The sequence below is a fragment of the Canis lupus genome, chromosome 22, assembly GCF_011100685.1.
Source record: "Canis lupus familiaris isolate Mischka breed German Shepherd chromosome 22, alternate assembly UU_Cfam_GSD_1.0, whole genome shotgun sequence".
NCBI classification, from domain to species: Eukaryota; Metazoa; Chordata; class Mammalia; order Carnivora; family Canidae; genus Canis; species Canis lupus.
This window is the reverse complement of record NC_049243.1, coordinates 24384048-24406214: the sequence shown is the minus strand read 5'-3', so window position 1 is coordinate 24406214 and position 22167 is coordinate 24384048. Positions and strand designations below refer to the sequence as shown.

General features: G+C 31.4%; 1 protein-coding gene across 1 annotated transcript in view; it reads left to right on the top strand.

Moving 5' to 3' along the window:
• The window catches only part of KLHL1 (kelch like family member 1), a 370435-nt gene that overhangs the window by 254003 nt on the left and 94265 nt on the right, over window positions 1–22167 (top strand). Inside the window, exon 6 of the mRNA XM_038569718.1 lies at window positions 9528–9714. Within this exon, the coding sequence (XP_038425646.1) occupies window positions 9528–9714 (187 nt within the window). The remainder of the gene's footprint in view (window positions 1–9527; window positions 9715–22167) is intronic.

Below are 22167 nucleotides of genomic sequence, written 5' to 3'. Positions count from 1 at the left end.
TACTGATTAAGCAAATCTCTCATAAGAGTCATGGTATCCTCAAAAAGCATAAATGTGCAATGTACATCAGTTTGAGTCCATGTCTCATTCTTCACAAAGATGGCTAAGATGGCTTGCTAGCTACTATGACCTGCTATTTCCCAATCAGAAATGTTTTTGTGAAAGAGCTAAAAGAAGCATACACACAAATAATAGTTTCTCATGAGGAAATCCACATACATTTGAACATGTCCTTTTCCAATTATCTCCTTGCAAAATAAGTGACATATAGCAGAATTTTAGAAAGATATACTCTTCCAGGTTTTACCTTTAAAATTCAAATAAATACAATTAATATTTAGGAAGGAGACAGCTACCTACAAATCCATAAAAATAAGATAAAAACAGCTTTTCTACTGGTAATTACTAAGTATAAACAGTAGAGTACTAAATAATGAATTAAGAAAGAAGTTTCATTTATATATGAAAAGACAGAAACTTTGAAAGTTCATTGAAAACACAGATAAAACAAGAACATTCAACTAAGACTCAGAGAGTTCCAAGATGAAAAGTCACATTAAAGATGCAATAAAGAAATTCTTAAAATGGGGGATAGTAAATAGAACAGCCATATCAAAGCAGAAGGTTGATCAGAGATACAGTGAGAAATGAGACTAAACTAGGTATTTTAAGTCACATTAGAAAATACTTTCAATTGTAATGCAAGGAATTGTAACAAGACAGTAAGACAGTAAATGATGAATGTATATGTTTTAGGATACTATGAGGGAGTGATCTGAATTCTGCATAAATGATTTCTTATGCCACATAGAAGAATTAAAACTTGTAGTCTTTTTCAAAAATTCAGAAAAGAGTTAATATTAACTGGCAAAGTGGCTTTTGGAAAGAGAAGGGAATAGTGGAATGTAAAGATAGAATGGCAGTATTATAATAATCAACAGTTTTAGATGATTCTTTTGAATGGACTTGAGTAAGAAGATAAACATTTAGAAATAGAATTATCAATGGATTAAGGCTTGACTGAATTATGAAGGGATCTCAGTAAGAAAGACACATTTTGAGAATATTTATTCATATACTGTATTTTCCAAAATTTTTCAGTCAGCTTAAATAGAATTAGCTTAAAACAGAAGTATATGTAAAGAAATACTGTAAACCAACAATAAAAAATAGAAGGCATAAGTCAATACAGGAAGAAGAATGTAATGGTAAAGAATAAGTTTAGACTTAACTGTGTGAGTTTGAATTGTCAGTGGAACATCCAAGTTTAGTGCTTCTTGGTTACAAATCAAATCACCTTAGAGTAATGTCCAAGAGCCCAAATTATTTGTGTAATAGAATTTTGCTATTGACTATGACTGGAAATAAGCTCATGCCATCAGCTGAGTCTGGGATCACTTATTTAGGAATATAGATATTTGGTTGGTTGTTAAGCAGAGGTGTTTCTGAAAGACCATAAACATTTATGAAGATGATTAATTTATGCATGTAATTTGAGATGTGATATTGGATATCTTTCTGCCTATACATTATATATTTTCAAACTTCAATACTAGATTTCTTATTTAAAATAAATTAATACATGCTGTAATCAGCATAAATGATCACTCACTTAAATAGTTATTGAGCAATTCCTAAGAGCCTGTAATCTTATTAGTGGTACTCAACAAGAGGTATCAACTCAGAAATTTTTTCTGATTTCCTACAAGTTTATGACTAGCATGCATATGAAGCCCTTAAATGACTACACAGATGTCAACTGATTAAAGTCTGATATGACCAATAAAACAAATTGTGTCAATTGTGATCTTAACAATTAGATAAGTCCTCATGGAAATAATAATAGAATGTACACTGGACCCTGAAGATTAGGTCATATTTTAATAGAAGCTGCAAAGGGAAAAGGCATTACCAATATTACTCTAAAAAATGACAGGATCCATTCAGATCAGAGGAAAGAGGTCTGAAGAGCTAAAATATGAAATACAGGAAAAAAAAATATATGTAGGGTATCTCAGAGAGTGACTGAATAGCTAAAATCGAGTTGTATTATAGAATTTTTGGCCTGCTAGTCTGAGGATATTGAATAATGTCCTGGAAGCAATAATAAACTAATGTGTTAGAATATAGCTAGATGCTATATAGATGCTAGCTTTAGAATATAGCTAGATGTGAGTAAATTAACAAAAGCATTCTAAGAGGTGGGTAGGAGGGTAGGCTTGAATAGAACGGATTAGTGGTGAGAGAGATTGCAGATATCCGGGACCTATTATATAGCACCTGGCACAAAATAGTTGCTGACTACATATTTGTTACATGAATGAATGAATGAATGAATGTGTGCAAAGTCCAGAGCCCACCTCGGATGCAATGAAATTTTTCTGGATGAAGATGATGTTCATGCAGGACATGCAATAACTTATTTCAATTTGAGAAAATTTGAGCTTTCAAGTTACCTATAGAGTAGCAAATCTATATTAAATAACTAAAAATTAATTATAAATTATAGCAGCATTAAACCCCATCCTTTTGTCACTAATAACTGCTATCAGCTGCTATCAGTGATATATGATATGTGCTATTATTTGAGTTTATTTGATGATCTCTACTCATTGTGATTATGTCATTATTCTTCTTTATTTGTACTGTCAGCTCCACCAATTATTTTTCAACTTAAGGCAATCAAATATTCAGAATTCTGAGTATTCTGTATCCAGAACAAAATTAATTAGCCTGATCCTTATTTTGTAGATGGTTTCTTCTTGTTCCTCAAATACTTGAGTATGAGTTATTCAGATATATCTGATGTAAGCAGCAGCATGTCAGTAATTTCTGTTTTTGTTTTGAAATGACAGCACAGAAAAAGACATAGAAAGCTCCACTCTATCCACTTTTTCATTTATTTCAAAATATAAATAATATCTCCATATAGCTTAACCAGAATATAAATAATATATTCAATATATATTAGCCAGAATAGTGATTATGCCAGTAGAAAGGATAGGAAGATATATCCATCTCTTAATACGTCATGATTCTATCCTTTGCCAAAATTATTTTCATCAGATATAAATGGGGTTTTAACTGTACTAAAAAGACCTATCTACTCATATCAATGAGTTTCTTTCAGGCTGCAGATTGATATCCTGGCTACAGCTGAGCTAGCTCCTCTATTGCAAGCTTAGGTTGTTCCAGCCACAGCAGAGACTCAAATAATAGCCGATGAGGCTCTGTGAGTACTGGCTTACCAACTAACTTCTATTCCAAGTTTTCAAAGTAATTGTCCATTTTCTTCTATATCTGTCTTTGAAAATCTGAGAGGGAGGAAACATACAGAAAACCTCTCTAGGCATGAGGCAGCTTGTATCTTCCTTCGCAAAGCAGAATAACACTACCAGGAGCTCACCATTTATTATGTTGCTACGGAGTTCTCTGATAACTCTCCTTTCACCAGCGCCGTATACTGACTATTAAACAGGCTCAGAGCTTATTTAGCACTGAATGTGCTCATTAAATCATTGTTTCTGTCTTAGAAACTGCTTAATAAAAATACCTGAAAATTTATTGTATCAAACCTATTTATAAAATACTGAAGTAGAAAATCACTTTTCCTTGCAGCTTATGGTATATGATAATATTTTATCATTCATCCTATTCATTTCGTCAAGCAGAAAACTTGAAAGACTATATATGAAACTGTCACTTGTTCTCTAAGGACTGTCACTTCTAATAGGAATCAATTTTGTTTTATAGATTCAGATTTCGTGAGTAGATTTTTTTAGCACAACACCCAGGAGCAAAACAAAGGTTTGAAATATTATGAAATAATATGAGGTATATGAAATGTCGCACTGTTATGAATGTAAGGATGTTTTCATAACCTTGATAGCCCAAGGATATAGTGTTGGAAGAGTTAATACTTCCTTTGGTCCATAGTAAGTTTAAATTTATCTTACTTTAGGTGTTTTCTATTATTGCATTCCATATTCCAATGGACTTCCTGACCAGGTGGAAGGTATAGATGTATTTGCTATGCTTTGCACAGATCCTATTAGTCATGTTGCCTTTCAAATTATGTCTTCATTCATGCAGCATTACTCTTCCTTAAGAAATAGCTTACAATATATATTCTTGTTTCTAGCCATTAACATGACAGGAGTTTATTACTGTAATTTATATCTTCTAAATAACACTATTTTATGATGTTTTTAAAGTCTGTAATGCAAATTTTTATAATATAAATATTTTGACTTTTACTATAAAATTAGAATAGTATGCCCTTTATGTAATTAGAAGAGTAGGTCATGTAGCACAGATAAATCAATGCATTTGATTTTGTTTGCTTATGATATAAGAAAGAGTCGTTTACAATGTTAAAGAAGTATATATACATGCAATTTAGTGCAGAGAATCATGACAAAGATTCTAACCAAGATAGCATTTTTTTGACATATTAAGGAAAAATATACAGAAAGGAGACAATTTTTTCTGAATGATACAACAATTTATTCTATTTTCTTATTCGAAGGTTGGAAAAACAATGCTAACTAGATACTTGAATAATGCATTCCATTTTCATGAAACAATACTTTTTTAGAGTCATAACTTCCAATTTATTGCAAGCATTTGAAGTAAATTCATATAAATACTCTTGAAAAACTGGAGTTTGAGGAGTGTCTCTGTGTAAATATATAGAATTAGAGCATTCATCAATATTTTCATGTTGCTAAACGTGGCTATTTTCAGCATGTGGTTCAATTTCTCAAACCATATTAATGAAATTATTGGCATTTTAATGACACATTAATGATCATTTTTAAGAAATAATTGTTTTAATAGTTGAATTTCTTCCCCCTCCCACCAAAGTGTAGTGAGTAATAAAGTCAATGGAACTTTAAGAAGAGTATGCAAAAAGACAATAATAATACTTTACTACACACAATTGCAAAGAACTAGTCTAATCAAAATTCATGAAATTACTGTACACTGGAATGCTCTAACAAAGTTATTGTCTAGAATTCTAGCTATCAATGAATAAATTATTCTGATTTTTCACATTAGTGAATTCTGAATACCATACATGTTTCTTGAATATGTTCATTCTGCAGCTACAGGTTTGTCCTTTAATTTGTGGATCATTATTTAGTCACAAGGAAAGCCTACCAAGGTGATCAGGAGTTAGGGTATATTTGCAAAGGAACTGCCTGACTGACACAGATCAACCCATTAGAATTTTATGTAATGTTAATTGTTTTTTTTTTTTTTAAGATTTTATTTATTTATTCATGAGACACACAGAGAGAGAGAGGCAGAGACATAGGCAGAGGGAGAAGTAGGCTCCCTGCGGGGGCTTGATGTGGAACTCAATCCCGGGACTGGGGATCACACCCCCAGCCAAAGGCAGATGCTCAACCACTGAGCCTCCCTGTTAATTGTTAATATACACTATTCTGTTCTTCTTATTGAGTCACAGATATTTTAATTTCTGATATCTTTTTATTGACAAAATATTCTGAAACATTATTGTTTGTAGAGAGTAAGATCTTTTCTTGAGGTTTAATACACAATTTATAATGATGTAGTCAATGATTGTTCTAACAGTGAAAATTGTGTGAAACATCCAAGAATTTAAGTTGTAAAATAAGTATTATGATCATGCTTGACTGGAAGAGGTATGTATGGTTGATAGTATCCTAGGAACAAAATCTAATTTGTAGGCAATTATTGTACAAATCCTTGTATATAAACATGAGTATGTTTCTAAGTAGTATATAATTATCAAAATATTGATATATTGTGTAAATTTTAGTGGCAAAGCTGTCACAATAGTTTAGATTTCATTAAAAATTGAAGAATATAAAAAAAACTATTTTTCATTTTATAGGGAGGAGCAATACTTGTGTTAATCTTGGGTCACTGCAAGAAATCTAAAGATAGCTCAAGTTTAAAAGACAGCTTAACCATTTTATTTGTCTGAATTTGTTTTAATTTGGGATGAAATATGATACTAAAAAGTGTTGTCAGAGGAGATGAAATATAGACACAGTCAATACACAATAAGTAAAAACAATATATTTATAAATATATTTTATATATAAATATATAAATATTTTATATGTATATTTCATTTATAAATAATTCAATTAAAAAATAAAATAAAATTTAAAAATTGCCAAATGATTAGGGATATGCCACAACTAAGAAATACTACACAATGCTTTGTTAATAAAGGGAAAAAATTATTTAAGAACAGAATACCTTTGCTATTTTAAAGAAATAAATTACAGGGATCCCTGGGTGGTGCAGTGGTTTAGCGCCTGCCTTTGGCCAAGGGCGCGATCCTGGAGACCCGGGATCGAATCCCACATTGGGCTCCCGGTGCATGGAGCCTGCTTCTCCCTCTGCCTATGTCTCTGCCTCTCTCTCTCTCTCTCTGTGACTATCATAAATAAAAATTAAAAAATAAAAAAAAATTAAAGAAATAAATTACAAATTTTAGTTTTATTTTGTATATCTTCCTTGTCATATTTTGAAATAATTTATAATATTTTTCATTGTGCATAAATCTATGATCCATGAACAATTAATTTCTCTTTAAAAATATAATTTGAAAGTATTATAAATTAAGCACTTAGGGTTGACTATCTTCTGATACTGTATTTTGGTGAAATTCCTCAAGTTTTCTTTTATAATTACTTATACTTATTTTTTATGAAAAATTTGAAAGAATCCTTATTTATCTTTGCATTGTATGTTTAGAAATACATATATAGCTATTTGAGTAGATTATGAAATTAATATTTTTAATATTAGCTTTATAATGTCATTCAATCTCTTAATCTATGTCCATTTTATATTTATAAAATAAGGTACCAGGAAAAGTTAAAAATATTTCAGTGACCAATATATCTAACGAAAGTTAGAAGTATTCTAGTGACCAATACTAAAAGGTATTAAAAAATTAACCTTAACAAATTAATTTAATATTCACCTATTGTAAAGTTTACTGAAGAAATAAAAACTATAATGCAAGCTAACAACTGTCTTTTTTATATGTAGGATTACAAGAGCTCACAAGACTGAATCATTATAAAAGATACAACTTATTGAAATTTCTTTAAACAATTTTATATCTTGGTGATCTTAAACTGTTTACTAAACTAATTATACCTTATTGGACCCATAAAACTAATGTGCACATTTGTTTAAAGATTAAAATATAAGAAATTAAACCCAAGTCTTGTATTTATTTAAATATTGTCTTAGCCTTATTTGTACATGGCAACAAAATAAAAAAGAAGGCATTAGAGGTACTTTTAAGCTAAAACTAGTCCACTTTAATTAGTTAAAAGAGTCATCTACATATCAGGAATAATGTATGAATCCTTTTTAATGTAAATGACACGTACTCATATGTCAAATTTTAAAATCTAAACATCTTTAGATTTAAAGATATTTAAATCTAAAAATTTAAAATCTTTACATCTATGCCATGAATCTGTTTACCTAAAACCTAACCACTTACTCACACTTCCATTTAAACTTTTTGATTATGAAATATAGTTTTCCAAAAAAAATGTAGAAATGAAGAATATATCTTTTGAATTTTTTTTTTTATTTTTTTTTCTTTTTACCCCTTTTATTTGATACTTAACTGGATAAGATACTCCTGGAGTGCGCTCCTAATAAAAAAAAGAATGATTTCTTGTGATCAATTAATCCCAAAATTTCTCCAAAAAGGTGAAAAAGGGAGAGAAGAGGAGAAAAAAAGAAGAATTAATGGGAACCAAGTTCATCCATATCTACATTTATCATTGGAAAAGCTAATTGTTTTCCTTTTAAGGAAAGGAAAAGGTTTAAATGTAGAAAAATTATACTTTGATACACAGATGACCAAAAGTCATATCAAAATATATTTTTTCTTTCACTTTATAAAGACCACTAGGGTCTTCTTAGAAATAGATATTCTCTTACGTCTTAATTTTTTTTAATTACTGAAAGAGTAAAAGATAGTCTTTAAAAAATCCATCAGAGATCTGCTGTCCTATTCCATACTAAAAAAAAAAAAAAAAATTGTTTTTCCTTGATTAACGTTCAGAATGAAAGTGGGTAGGAAGGCAACTAAGATTTCAGTATACAAAAAGTTCAACGTAGCCAAGAATTTAATTGAATATCTTCCCTTCTGTATTCCAAAGTATTTTGGAAGCCCTATACATTACATTCCTCATTCAGCCTCAGAGCTATTGTTCTTTCTCACGTTAATACGTTATCTCATGTGTTTTATGTTTTTCTTGTCACCTCTAACAATGTATATATCATGATGGCTAAATAAATTTACTTAATTAAGGTTACAATGTTAAAATTAATTATTTAGTTATATGCCACTATCATATATTACCTCATTCACTCAATATGTATATATATATCTGTGTGTGTACAGATTTGGTAAAGTGTCTTATTGATGTGGAACAAAAGGTCAGTGTATTAATATTAAATTTTTAACTTCTTAATTTTCTAAATCTATGTGACAGATTTAAGTGTCACTTGATATGAAACATTGATTTATTAAGAAAAAGAAGTGATATTGAAAGAATCCCAGAAAAAAAAAAAAGAGAGAGAGAATCTAAAGAGAAATAGAAGAAGAGGGAAAAAAAAGATATTTTGGATATATTCATAGAAATGTACACAGAAGAATTTGGGGGGATGAAACCCTGGTGTAGCAAAAGAGGAAAATAATATAGCTTCAAATATCTGATCATACTCTATTCCTCCCTCGGGTGCTGGACTTTTTGGTATAAAATTTTTAAATTTCACTATTGGAAACTTTACTTTGTTTACTATACAACTTTCTAGCTGCTTGCATACTTAAAGAGATAAGGACAATTGGTTTCATTTTTATTGATTTTTTAAAACGATTTTATTTATTTATTCATGAGAGACATAGTGTGAGGCTCAGAGACATAGGAAGGGGGAGAAGAAGGCTACCTGCAGAAAGTCTGATTTGGAACTTGATCCCAGGACCCTGGGATCATGACCGGAGCCAAACGCAGACGCTCAACCACCGAGCCACCCAGGTGCCTCTGATTTTTTTTTTTAATTTAAGGGGACTATCTTAAATATGTGAATGTTTATGAAGATTGTTACAATGAATTTGTTGAAAGATATTTTAAAATTTCTTTCTCTACACAGGTTTATGGCCAACACAGGCAACTATTTTCAATTTATAAACAGGTTTCAGAAGAGGAAAGGGAATGGAAAAAGTGATCTCTAGAAGTTATTTTATGCCCTATGTAATAAAATGATAATAAATTGAATTGAATATAAAATAAAATCCATTCCATTTTTCATGGAAGCCTTCCATTTTACTCATATTTATTTTTATTTGTCAATGTAATTAATTCTTATTATACTTTGCATCCTTCTCAATATAGGGGTAATATCATAGGCATTGAGTTTCTAATTTTAACTACTGATATTATATACTTATTCCTATAAAAACATTAACAGAGATTATGTATTATTCACAGATATTGGCTGACCTAGAAAACCATGCATTATTTAAGAATGATCTGGAATGTCAAAAGCTGATTCTGGAAGCAATGAAATATCATCTGTTGCCAGAAAGAAGAACTTTAATGCAAAGTCCAAGAACTAAGCCTAGAAAATCTACGGTTGGAACTCTATATGCTGTAGGAGGAATGGATAACAACAAAGGTATACAATTCTTGATCTCTATATAATACATACCCGGTATCATACCATGGCACCATTTTAATATCATAATCTGTATAATACCAACAAATCTCACATGCTTTATACATTAAGATTTAATATAAAGGGAAAAAATTAAAGAATATCTTTTTTTTTCAGTCTGCATGTGCTGCTTCTGCTTATTATTTATCTTTAAATCCTTTATCTCATGTGCATTACATGCCAGACTTCCTTGAAATGAAAAGGGGATTTAAAGCAGTTACTTGCAAAACACAGGCCAAATAATGTGTTGGATACATTGACAACTACATTTCAATTCTAAGCAAAGAAAATGTAATGTGCCAGGCACATGCTTGCCGAGAGCAATATTATGAAGAAGAGAGTTTCTTTTGAGGCATTTAGAATCTCATATAGAAACCAGGCAAATAGACAACATACATGAGTGTGATAATTGCAGCAGTTATATTTTACAAACTTAATTGTAATTCCAATTTGGGCCTTCAAAAGGCCCCCATTGTCCTGTGGTTACATAAGACAAATAATATAATTGTCATATATTTGCATCTGATGAGTGATAGAATTATCCACAATATATATATTTTAATTTTTTTTCTTATTTGAGAGGGAGAGAGAGAGAGTACACAAGTGGGCAGGAGGGGCAAAAAGACAGGGAGAAGCAGACTCCCCACTGAGCAAGGTGCCCCAAATCCTCAATATGTTTAATGTACATATAAAAGTTATAGTTGGCAACTATAGACTGTGGGTTACATCTTTGATCTGTATTGAAGAACTTTGTTATTAAAGAATTAGAAGGAAGGAACAAGGGACGTCTGGGTGGCTCAGTCTATTAAGCCTCCAATTCTTGGTTTCAGTTAGGGTCTTGATCTCAGGGTCCTGGAATTGAGCCCTACCTTGGGCTCCATACTCAGTGCTGTCTTCTTGTCCCTGTCCTTCTGCTCTTCCCCATGTGCTCTCTCTCTTTTGTCTCTCTCTCTCTCTCTCTCATAAATTTGTTTTAAAAGAAGGAAGCAATGAAACTTACTTCCACCACTGTGAAGTGAAATCCCAAAACAACAGTTTATTTATTACCTAAATAAACAATTCATGTGATCAATAGGGAAAGACACATATTTCCATATTTTTGTCTGTCCTGAAGCTCTTGTGGCCATTAGGTGGGTTTTCACTAGTTTAAATTTTTTTCAGAAGTTTAATTCCTATTTCTTGGGACACTGACTTTTAGTAATCATCACATTAAAAGAGTACTAGAGATTTTATATTTATATGTATGTTATATATATTATATATATATATTATATATTATATATACAACTGTCAGTTAAAGGGAATAAATAACCTTTTGCTTTAAGAAGTAGGGAAATGGCATTCACCTCTCTCTCTCTCCTTCTCTTCTTCCAATTTTTCCTAAGTCTTTAGCATATGTTATTACATAAGAGAACATATCAGAGGGTTTCACAAAGAGTGGCTCAAAACCCTCTTTTGTAAGGTGGTGAAATAGAAAACATTTTATCAAATACAAATCTGATCAAAAAATTGTCAGAACTTGTACTAAAATTCCAAAGAAATTTTTTCAAACTAAGAAAGTTTCTGAAGAAAAAGAAGAGGAAGAGGAGGTAAAAGAGGGAGAAGGAGGAGGAGGTGGATGAAGAGTATTGAACCTCATTTGCCTCTGATTAGGAGTGAATAATAAACACAAATTAAAATAGGTATAAAAATTACTATATAATTAAGGAATCAAACAACATGACTAAATTTGCATATTAAAATCTGATGACTTTAAATTGTTATAGCATAAAAGACTATGAGACTATGGAGTTTACTGAGTTAAACTGTTGACAGCTTTTTAATTTCTTTAAGCAGTCTTTTTTAAATTCTTTAAAAAATTGATCTTAGGGATTCTGAGTCTCTTTCACTTTAGAATCGAATAACAGCAACAATTTAGTTATTGTTACACATATTCGGTAAGGTAGAGGCTTAACATAATATAATACAGGAGGTTTAAACAGATATTCTACATTAAATCAGTAATATGATGGGAAAAAATTATTTGAAGGAACTTTAAGAAATTTTTACCATATCCTTAGCCCTATCAAGATGAGATGTTAATATCCCGTAAACTTAGATAAAAATCTGATACTTAATACCAAACCTCAGAGAACCTATTTTTCCTAGTGAAGCAGAAACATAAAAGCCCAATGTTTCAAGGGATTTCAAGAGCAAATAGAACATTTTCACGGTAATCTCTCCTATTTGTATCATGCTTTTACTACTGCTTTAATAGTGCTTTCTACAGCTTATTAACTTTTATCTTTAAATAGGCATTAAGATTTTATCTTAAAATTTTGTTTTCTTGGAAGGTAATGAGGAAAAGGGAATAAAATGTAAAAAGAAAAAAAGAATAATCAGAAGAAAAAAACAAAAAATAGAATTTACTTGGCATAATTAATATGAAAAAATAATATATATGTAATAGTGTGGTTTTTTGAAGTTATTGACATACTTATATTGTGTCTTATAAAGGGCCATATAAACATTTCGTTGGGATTCCTCTTCAGTTCCATAATTACTAAGATATCAAATGAAATCAATAAACTATGGATAAAATACTTGCAGATTTTCCATAGACATGAAAATTCAGAGCACTGGCCTCTCCTCTCTCTCTTCTCATAGTCATATATATATATATGTACAAAAAAAGTCATATATATATTATATATATACACATTCAGTACTGATGAAAGTATTTTATGTGCTAAGAACTTGCGTACTGTGGTGAATATTATGAATATAAACCTAACCTCACAGAGCTACCAAGTTAATCCAGGAAAACAGATAGTATACAAAATACTTGCAAATCAATGTTACAAGAAGGGAATTGCAAGTAGAATGAGTATAATGCCTGTGGAGCAAACCTGTTCTAGTCTAGAAAAGTAAGGAAGTGTAGAAAAAGTGTCTGTTCTTGTTGTTTTTCTAGCAGAAATCTAAAGATTTATTAGGGATTACTTTAATACCTTATTGAAATGGAAGGATGGTCTTGCTGGTAAGTTCCAGACTGCAGGTACATCAAATACGAAGTTTTACAGTTGAAGAAAAGTGACATCTTCAAAAAAAAATGGAGACAAATCCTTTATACCTGATTATGGACAGTAGAGAAATGAAAGCATGGTTGTTAGTGGAGGAGAAGCACAGTGGGCTTCAGTGAGACACTTTAGAGGATCAATTCTGATTTGAAACCACAAGAGGTCTTGGAAGGCTGGTGATGTTCCTAGTGGAGAAAGCAATTTGTCAGAATCAGAGAGATGCCTATTCAAATACTTTATATCCATTTTGGTATAAATTATATTCATTAAGTGACATGAAGTATTATGTAAAGAGATTAAACTAAATTGCATCAAGGCATTCCAACACAGTTGGTAAAAAAGGGCCTCTCAGGGGACTCAGCAGAAACCTGGGCTGACCTTCCTAATTTGGAACAAGGCCAAGCAACTTAGGAACTTTGGAGACATGAGACTATCAGGGTTCTGTGAAATAACAGGGATATGACCTAAAGTGGGATTTAGATATTCATATAAATAACATATTTATATCACGTGTATGGTAAATGCTTTTTATGCTAATATGAACATTCAAAAATGATGAATCAAACAGAAAAAAGAATCAAGCCATAAATAGAAATTTGCAGTGTGTTTAGAAAGTATAATTTAATTTACTCTTAGAACAGGAAAATGCTGAAAAATAAATCTTTAAGAATGTAGTAATTTATAGCATATTTTAAAGCCAATTAAAACATTATTATAATATTCATATTTGTTCTACTATGAATTGAGAAATGAGGGGACATAAAATTAAATATGATTTTTAAAAAGGCAATAAATACAAGCTGTTTTTATAACGAAAAAGTTTTTTTAAATAATGTCAACTGAAATCAAATGCAGATTTAAATTAATGAAGTAAATTATATTGATCAATTTGCTGTTATTTTGGTAAGAACTTTATTACAAATCACACAGTAATCATCATAAATATTTTAGAAAGTTGATTTAAAGGTAAAACACTAATTACTTCCAAGTGTTTACATTGACTTACATTTATGTATGATTTATATAAGCTATGAAATAAAATTTGGCAGTAGTGGTTAACAGAAAATATTTGCATCAAAATATTTTTATTGGAATTGCATTCTGATATTGACTGATTATTAGACAATTCCTTAGAAACAAGAATAGTTTCGTTTTGTATTGATCAAAACAGTATTTTTTTGGAGTTAATTTCTTCTGTCTACTAATGTACGAATTGAAAATCTGATAAATATATAATAGCATAGATAAGAAAAATCAGCTTATCACTAAAGTATAATCATAATCATTTAGGAATAATAAAATTCATCAATTTTAATAGAACAGTGTATTTCCTTTCTCAAATTTCTATGTATATGTGTGATTGTGTACAGCCATAACTATCTATCTATATTTATTTAGAGATATATCTATCAACATTTGTCTTCATATGCCTCTGTGATTATCTAGATAGGTATCTAAATATAAATATATGTAGATTTATAATCTTTAAAATTGTTATTTTTGTTGCTTTTATTCATTATTTATATTTTATGTGTAATTTTTTTTTAATTTATTTTTTATTGGTGTTCAATTTACTAACATACAGAATAACCCCCAGTGCCCGTCACCCATTCACTCCCACCCCCCGCCCTCCTCCCCTTCTACCACCCCTAGTTCGTTTCCCAGAGTTAGCAGTCTTTACGTTCTGTCTCCCTTTCTGATATTTCCCACACATTTCTTCTCCCTTCCCTTATATTCCCTTTCACTATTATTTATATTCCCCAAATGAATGAGAACATATAATGTTTGTCCTTCTCCGACTGGCTTACTTCACTCAGCATAATACCCTCCAGTTCCATCCACGTCGAAGCAAATGGTGGGTATTTGTCGTTTCTAATAGCTGAGTAATATTCCATTGTATACATAAACCACATCTTCTTTATCCATTCATCTTTCGTTGGACACCGAGGCTCCTTCCACAGTTTGGCTATCATGGCCATTGCTGCTATAAACATCGGGGTGCAGGTGTCCCAGCGTTTCATTGCATTTGTATCTTTGGGGTAAATCCCCAACAGTGCAATTGCTGGGTCGTAGGGCAGGTATATTTTTAACTCTTTGAGGAACCTCCACACAGTTTTCCAGAGTGGCTGCACCAGTTCACATTCCCACCAACAGTGTATGAGGGTTCCCTTTTCTCCGCATCCTCTCCAACATTTGTTGTTTCCTGCCTTGTTAATTTTCCCTTTATGTGTAAATTTATATTTCATTACAATTTTAAAATACATCATATCTTACATGGAAATGCCACAGTTTGAGTTTAATCCTGTTTTAAACACTTGGTGGGATCCAATTCTTTTTACTGAAAATAATGCCATCATAGGGGATCCCTGGGTGGCTCAGCAGTTTGGCACCTGCCTTCGGCCCAGGGCCTGATCCTGGGGACTGGGGACCCCAGATCAAGTCCCACATCAGGCTTCCTGCATGGAACCTGCTTCTCCCTCTGCCTCTCTCTCTCTCTCTCTCCTGAATAAATGATAAAATCTTTAAAAAATAATAATAGTGCCATCATTAGTATCTGCATGTATTAAGAGTTTTTCCTAACCTTTGAGTGTTCTTTATAAAGATTTCTAGAGAAATATTACTGGGTAGGAAGGTAATGTTGTTGTGACAGATGAGCCTATTTCTTTCTAGAAAGTTTGTAAGAATTTATGGCATCCTCAAATTATATAATAATGCCAGTTTAAGTGCCTTTGCAATCAATTTTCTGCCTTAAAAAAATAAAAATTTTCTAGTGTGATAGAAAAAAATGTACAATGACAAATGTACATATTCTTATCATTATGTTTATATTTCTCTTCCTAAGAGTGAAACTGAGTTTTTTGTAAATTGAATTTTTATGTATAAAATCATGTACCTAATGATATAGAATGACGTATTATTCTTTTCTAATTATTATAAAATTTATTTCAGCGAATTGCCTATATTATATATTTATTTTATTTTAAGATTTTATTTATTTATTCATGAGAGACACACAGAGAGAGAGGCAGAGACAGAAGCAGGCTCCACGCAGGGAGCCTGACATGGGACTCGATCCTGTGGGTCTCCAGGATCAGGCCCTGGGCCGAAGGTGGCACTAAACTACTGAGCCACCCGGGCTGCCCACCTATATTATATAGTTTAAAGTTTATGATGTGATCCTTTTATTTTTAAGAGGCATAATGATAATATTTTACATTTACTGTAAATTTGTAATAGAGAACGTAGCATTACTTGGCAATTCTGGAAGAATGATGCCTCTTGTATATTAAAATAGAGATTGTGGATAACATGAAGTTGTCTCAGAGAGAAATTCCTTTTGGCAGACACTTGAGTAAGAGGAAAACCCTTCTTCCAAATCAGGATTGGATTGATTGGAGACTAAAAGGCAGTATTTGTGAGAGCTGCTGTTCTCCTGGTTTGTTTTCAATCTTTACATAAGAGCTGGCCCTCCACAGTGGCCCTGAATAACCTTTTATTTTCAAATGCAGATTTAAAGGAAGAGCTCTACCTCATTTTTAGCATTTTAGCTGCCATCTTCTGCCTGGATTTCTGCCTCTCATCAGATATGTGTTAGATCTCAGCAAATGCATATAGGGGACAAGCAACAATGCCCTGCTATTCTCTTTTTGGAGTCTAAGCTCCTAATTGCCTTGATTGTCTAGAACTGCAGGGAAGTATCTTCCCGGAGCCATGAAACTCCCAATAAACTGGAGCCAAATATTCCCAGGGCTCTCAGCCTCAGGCTGCTTATGAAATCTGCATTTCCTAAGGAGAAAATGACAAAGAATGTGAAACTCATTTCAATTCACACCCCTGGTCTTTGACCTCTTAAATGGTTGCTGTCTTTTTTTTTTTTTTTTTTTTTTAGTCTCTAAAGTCTTTAAACAGATCATTTTTGCATTTAAAACTGTCCCTTTATTGTTACATGAAGATAGTCTGTCTTATGCAAGTTTATACATCATCATAGGGCAGAGGCCCCTGTGGATTTGTAATTTCACCAATTTTCATTTCTGAAAGTTCCCTCTTTTTCTTGAGATTTATAATTGTTTATATTCTCATCTTATTTTGTAATTTCATCTATTATTTGACTAAGTGTTTTACATGTTTAATTTAAATCCTGTAATGGGATCCCTGGGTGGCGCAGCGGTTTGGCGCCTGCCTTTGGCCCAGGGCGCGATCCTGGAGACCCGGGATCGAATCCCACGTCGGGCTCCCGGTGCATGGAGCCTGCTTCTCCCTCTGCCTGTGTCTCTGCCTCTCTCTCTCTCTCTCTGTGACTATCATAAATAAATAAAGAAAAAAAAATTTAAATCCTGTAATGAATAATTTCAAAATCTAAAGTGTGAGGGTCTAAACCTGTTGTCTGTTGTTACTGACAAGTCTCATTTTTTTGTTAGTTTGATTATTTTTGTGTTGCGTGATATTACTTTGAAGCCATGGTTGCATTTACTCTGTGAGGCCTTGGGGTCCTAATTTGGGAATGCTTTCATCCTACAAAGATGAGTTAGCTTCAACCAAGAACCAAGGGCACCACTGACCACTCCAACATCCATCTTTAAAGCTCCAGGCTTCACACAAAGTCTCCGGTTCACTCTTCCGGGTTCTGTTAGGCCCAGGGCAGGTGCTTCAGATCCTATCACAGGTAGGATAGTGCCAGGGAAGTGCTGACTTTTGAATTCAGTTAGCTCTTTCTCAGGTTACCTCACTGTTATTTCAGCTATTTGGTTGTGTCCTTGCAAGGTTTTTTTCTCACTTTCATTTAAACAGGCAATGCCAAAAAATAGTGTTATTGTTGTAATTTGCCCAAGTGTATTGGTGTTATAACCAGAGGGCATGTCAGCATGTCTTCTGTTCTCCAGTAAACAGAAGTCTCTGTTTTCTTTCTTTTCCATTTAGAATTTTTCTCCATAGATTACTTCACTTGATTTATGTCCTATCCTTTTGGAATGTAGGTATTTTGTTTGGAATTAAACTACTGGCAACCTGACATTTCCCTCCCTTTCACATATTTATAAAGTAGATCATCAACATTTCCATGGTTAAATAATTTTTGAGTATTCACAAATTTAGTAATACTATTCAAATATAATTTAGCAATTTAAACAATAATGCCAGTTAATTTCTAAAATAGAGATTATAATTCTAACTCAAAGCACTAAATTAGATCATGTAATAAATTAGAACGGCCTGGATATAATGTAGATGATGACTCACTAACAATTTGATCAAATCCCTGCACATTCTTCTTATAGTAAATGTAATTCAAACTCATGCCTGAGCTTAATTAGGAAGTGAAACATGTCTTGGATCTGAAGGATCATTAGTAAATATTCATAATTACAAGTAAAGATTCATGAGTATATTTGTTCTAATATAATAGATTAACTCCCTTTCCTGAATTAAAAGAAAACTAGAGACAAAAACTTTTCTTTTCTTCTTAATTTTTTTTAGATAGTGGGGGAGTAGAGAAGGGATAGAGGGAGATGGAGAGAGAGAATCTTGAGCAGGCTCCACACCCAGAGTGGAGCCCAACAAAGGTTCAATCTCACGACCCTGAGATCATGACCTGAGCCTTTGAAACCAAGAGTCTGATGCTTAAGGACTAAGCCATCCAGGCACCCCAGGAACTTTACATTTCTAACTTCCAGTACATTGTTGCTTCTAGTAGGCTTTCAGTAAATGTTTGCCATATTTAAATTACAACTTATTTAACTGATCTTAGTAGATGTCCAAAATGAACAAATCTCATACATATGTATATGAAGCATTAACTTTTAAGTATAACATTTATCAAGGTAAACTTTGTGTTTATATGAAATTCTCCTTTATTTATAATCATTTGAAGATCTGAAAAACAGATTGTAAATAGAAGATTGCTATTACCTAAATAATGTTCCTAATATGACCCTTCAAGCCTAAGAAAATATTATGAATCTATTGAAATATTTTTCAATAAATATTTTCATAAATATTATGAAAATATTATGAATGAGGTCTCAATAATGAAAATAATTTTCATAAATAATATGAATAATGAAAATAATTTTCATAAATATTATGAAAATACTATGAATGAGGTCTCAATAATGAACATTTGGGAATGATAAAATTCATCAATGATATATTTTCAATATCCTTCTAAGCACCATCATATACAAAATTTCATTTACTTTATACAACAAACTTATGTTGACAGTATATTCTTGATCATTTTATTTTTGACAAAGGTTGAGAAACATTCTTAATTTCTACCTTCTACTAAGTATGTTAAGGTAGAGTTTAAATGCAAAGATCAGTGTAATTCTGAAATCTGTATTATTTTTTCTAACCTTTTGCCCACATTTAACCTATTAATGATGAGTTGTGCTGAGAGTGACTTTTTAAAATGCCAGCATAAAAGCTTGATATACTTTTAATTCTTATTATATGATTTTTCTTTAGGATTTTATTGACTTCTAAGACTTGTTCTCTAGAGAACACATTAGGAATATAGAAAAGTAGGTAATTGAAAAAATTAAATATTCCCTATTATATTTATTTCTCTTTCATGTTTTGTAAATTAGTTTTATGCACACAGAATTATAAATATTTTAACAATTTCCCCTTAATTTAAAATTCTCTATTTGATCAATTTCTCATAAGCTTTACATTTCAATAACATATCTTTAAAATGTAATATCACAGATATTTTGTAAGATTTCAGACTGTATTTTAAATTTTATTCTAAGGGTAAGCATGGAGAACTATTAAATTAGTATTTTTAAATAGCAAAAACGTGTCTTTGCTTGATCTACAGAAAACATATATATGAATACAAACTTATGAAGGACTCATTTGCTATATTGTTTTTAAAATCAAAGTCTCTTAATACAAATGTTCAAAACTATTTTTATTTAACTTTTATGTCTATATTATATACTTAAATTATCCATGTATAAAAAGCAACTTTTAGATATGAAATGTAAATTTTCCATTCTTCTGTGACTGTGAAATACCTGTCCAGCTCACTACTGGCAAATCAATTGATCACGACTTTTAGCATAATGACTAAAATACAAAATAATATAATAATAAAGTAATAATAGTAATAAAAACCTTCATTAGTCTCCCATCCCCCAGGTAGAGCCCATTCTTTAGCAGTGTATTTATCCTTCTCTATCTACCATTTCAAATTTAACAGGCAGATTTTTCCTATTTTCTCTCCATCAAAAATATCTTGATACGATACTTCAAATCTTTATCAAATTTCACAACTCATTTCCTCAGGTTGGAAGTTTTATACTACTTGCAGTACAGTTCACACATATACATTGCCATTTGCTTCAGTGTCTTATTCCTTTTTATCATGCCTTCCTTTGCTTGTCTAACTCAACTTTAATATCCCCCGACCCCTTAGCTGCATCTTGTACATCTTTTGTAATGTCTTAGCATTTTGTGCTTACAACTTTTATTGCACCAATCCAGGTACATTGAAAGCATCTATTTTTAATTATTTTATTTTATTAAAATTTTATAAAATTTTTGAGCATATTGAAATTAAAAGAATCATACAATGAACATCTATACACAGCTCAATTTTATAGTTAATATTGTGCTCATCTGTCAAAGTTTTTAATGAATTCAGATATATATATATATATTTCATCTTAAAAACACTGGCATGCTATTATTAACTAGATTTCAATATATTTTAGAGATTTTCAGTAAAATTAACATATAGTAAAATGAATAAATCTTAAGTGTATCTTTAAATGAGTTTTGCCAAATACATAACTTATATAATTCAAACCCCTAACAAGATCTAGAACATTACCATTATCCCAGAAAGTTCCCTCATATCCCTTCTTTTTTTTTTATTTATTTATTTTTTTATTTATTTATGATAGTCACACAGAGAGAGAGAGAGAGAGGCAGAGATACAGGCAGAGGGAGAAGCAGGCTCCATGCACCAGGAGCCCGACGTGGGATTCGATCCCGGGTCTCCAGGATCGCGCCCTGGGCCAAAGGCAGGCGCCAAACCGCTGCGCCACCCAGGGATCCCCCTCATATCCCTTCTTAATTAGTTCCCAGCTTCTACATCTTCAAAAAGAACCATTCCTTAACATTTTTTCACTTTAAATTAGTTTGGCCTATACTTGAACTTCCTCTGAATATAATCACACATTTCATACTCTTTAAGGTTTCTGTCAATCAGTATATTTTGATGATTCATCCAAGAGATCATATATACTAATAATTCATTCTTTTAATTGTTTGATAATAATTGTTTATCCATTTTCCTGTTGATAGGCACCTGGGATCTTCTCAATGTTAGCTATTAAAAATAAGCTGTTGTGAACAGTCACGTGCATGTTTTTTTGTGGCCACTGCACATTTATGTTTAAGAGATACATAAGCTGATATTTTAGATACATGATTTGCAAAAAATGTGTGTAAAACATCACTGAAAATGTTTCCTTCTAGAAAACTATACAAATATGTGACTAACTCACAAGAAATGCTGTCTTCATTATGCCTAATTATTACCTATTTGCTTTTTCATGGTTTTTGTTCTACTAATAATAACATTTCACATGTTGGATAGCAACCTGTGCTTTTTGGCATTTTTTATGAATATGATAATATTATTTGATGTACCAAAATTATAGGATGTATTTTTATTTAATGTCAAAGCTTTTGAAAAATTTTATGTTTAGTTCTGTTTCACAATCGGGCAGTTTGATGTCGGACTTTTGAGGAATTCTTTTAAGACCATGCAGCATTAATATGGTTCAGAAATACAAATGTATATTTGTAGATAATGATCTATACACATATGATATATCCACCAAGAGGTGATTTAACAAAAAAAAAAAAATGAGGTGATTTAACAGCAAGAGCAAAATTCATGAAAAAATACCAAAGGGGATAGGCATATTTAATTTATGCTATTACACAAGAGTCATAGTAACTACATATATTTATCAAGGAACCCAGCCATGCATGCTGAGAGAGGGAGATAATTTCAATGATGAGAGTCATGCCATTTTCAATTTCTCTGGAGTAAGCAAGAGCCAGAAAAAGTGGGAATGTTGATGCCTCAGAATTCCCAGAATCATGGAATCATTGTGTCACATGGGAATATAGTTGTACATTGAATTACTTACTTTTTTTATATATAAAAGCAAACTATAAACAAAAAATTAAGTATTCCATTTTCCATCAACAATAAAACACCAAACCAAAAATAAGTTTATACTAGATTTAAACTTTTAAAAACATAGTTATATATACATGTAAATACATACTATACATACCACATGTACACATATTATGTAAGTCCATATTAATATGCACT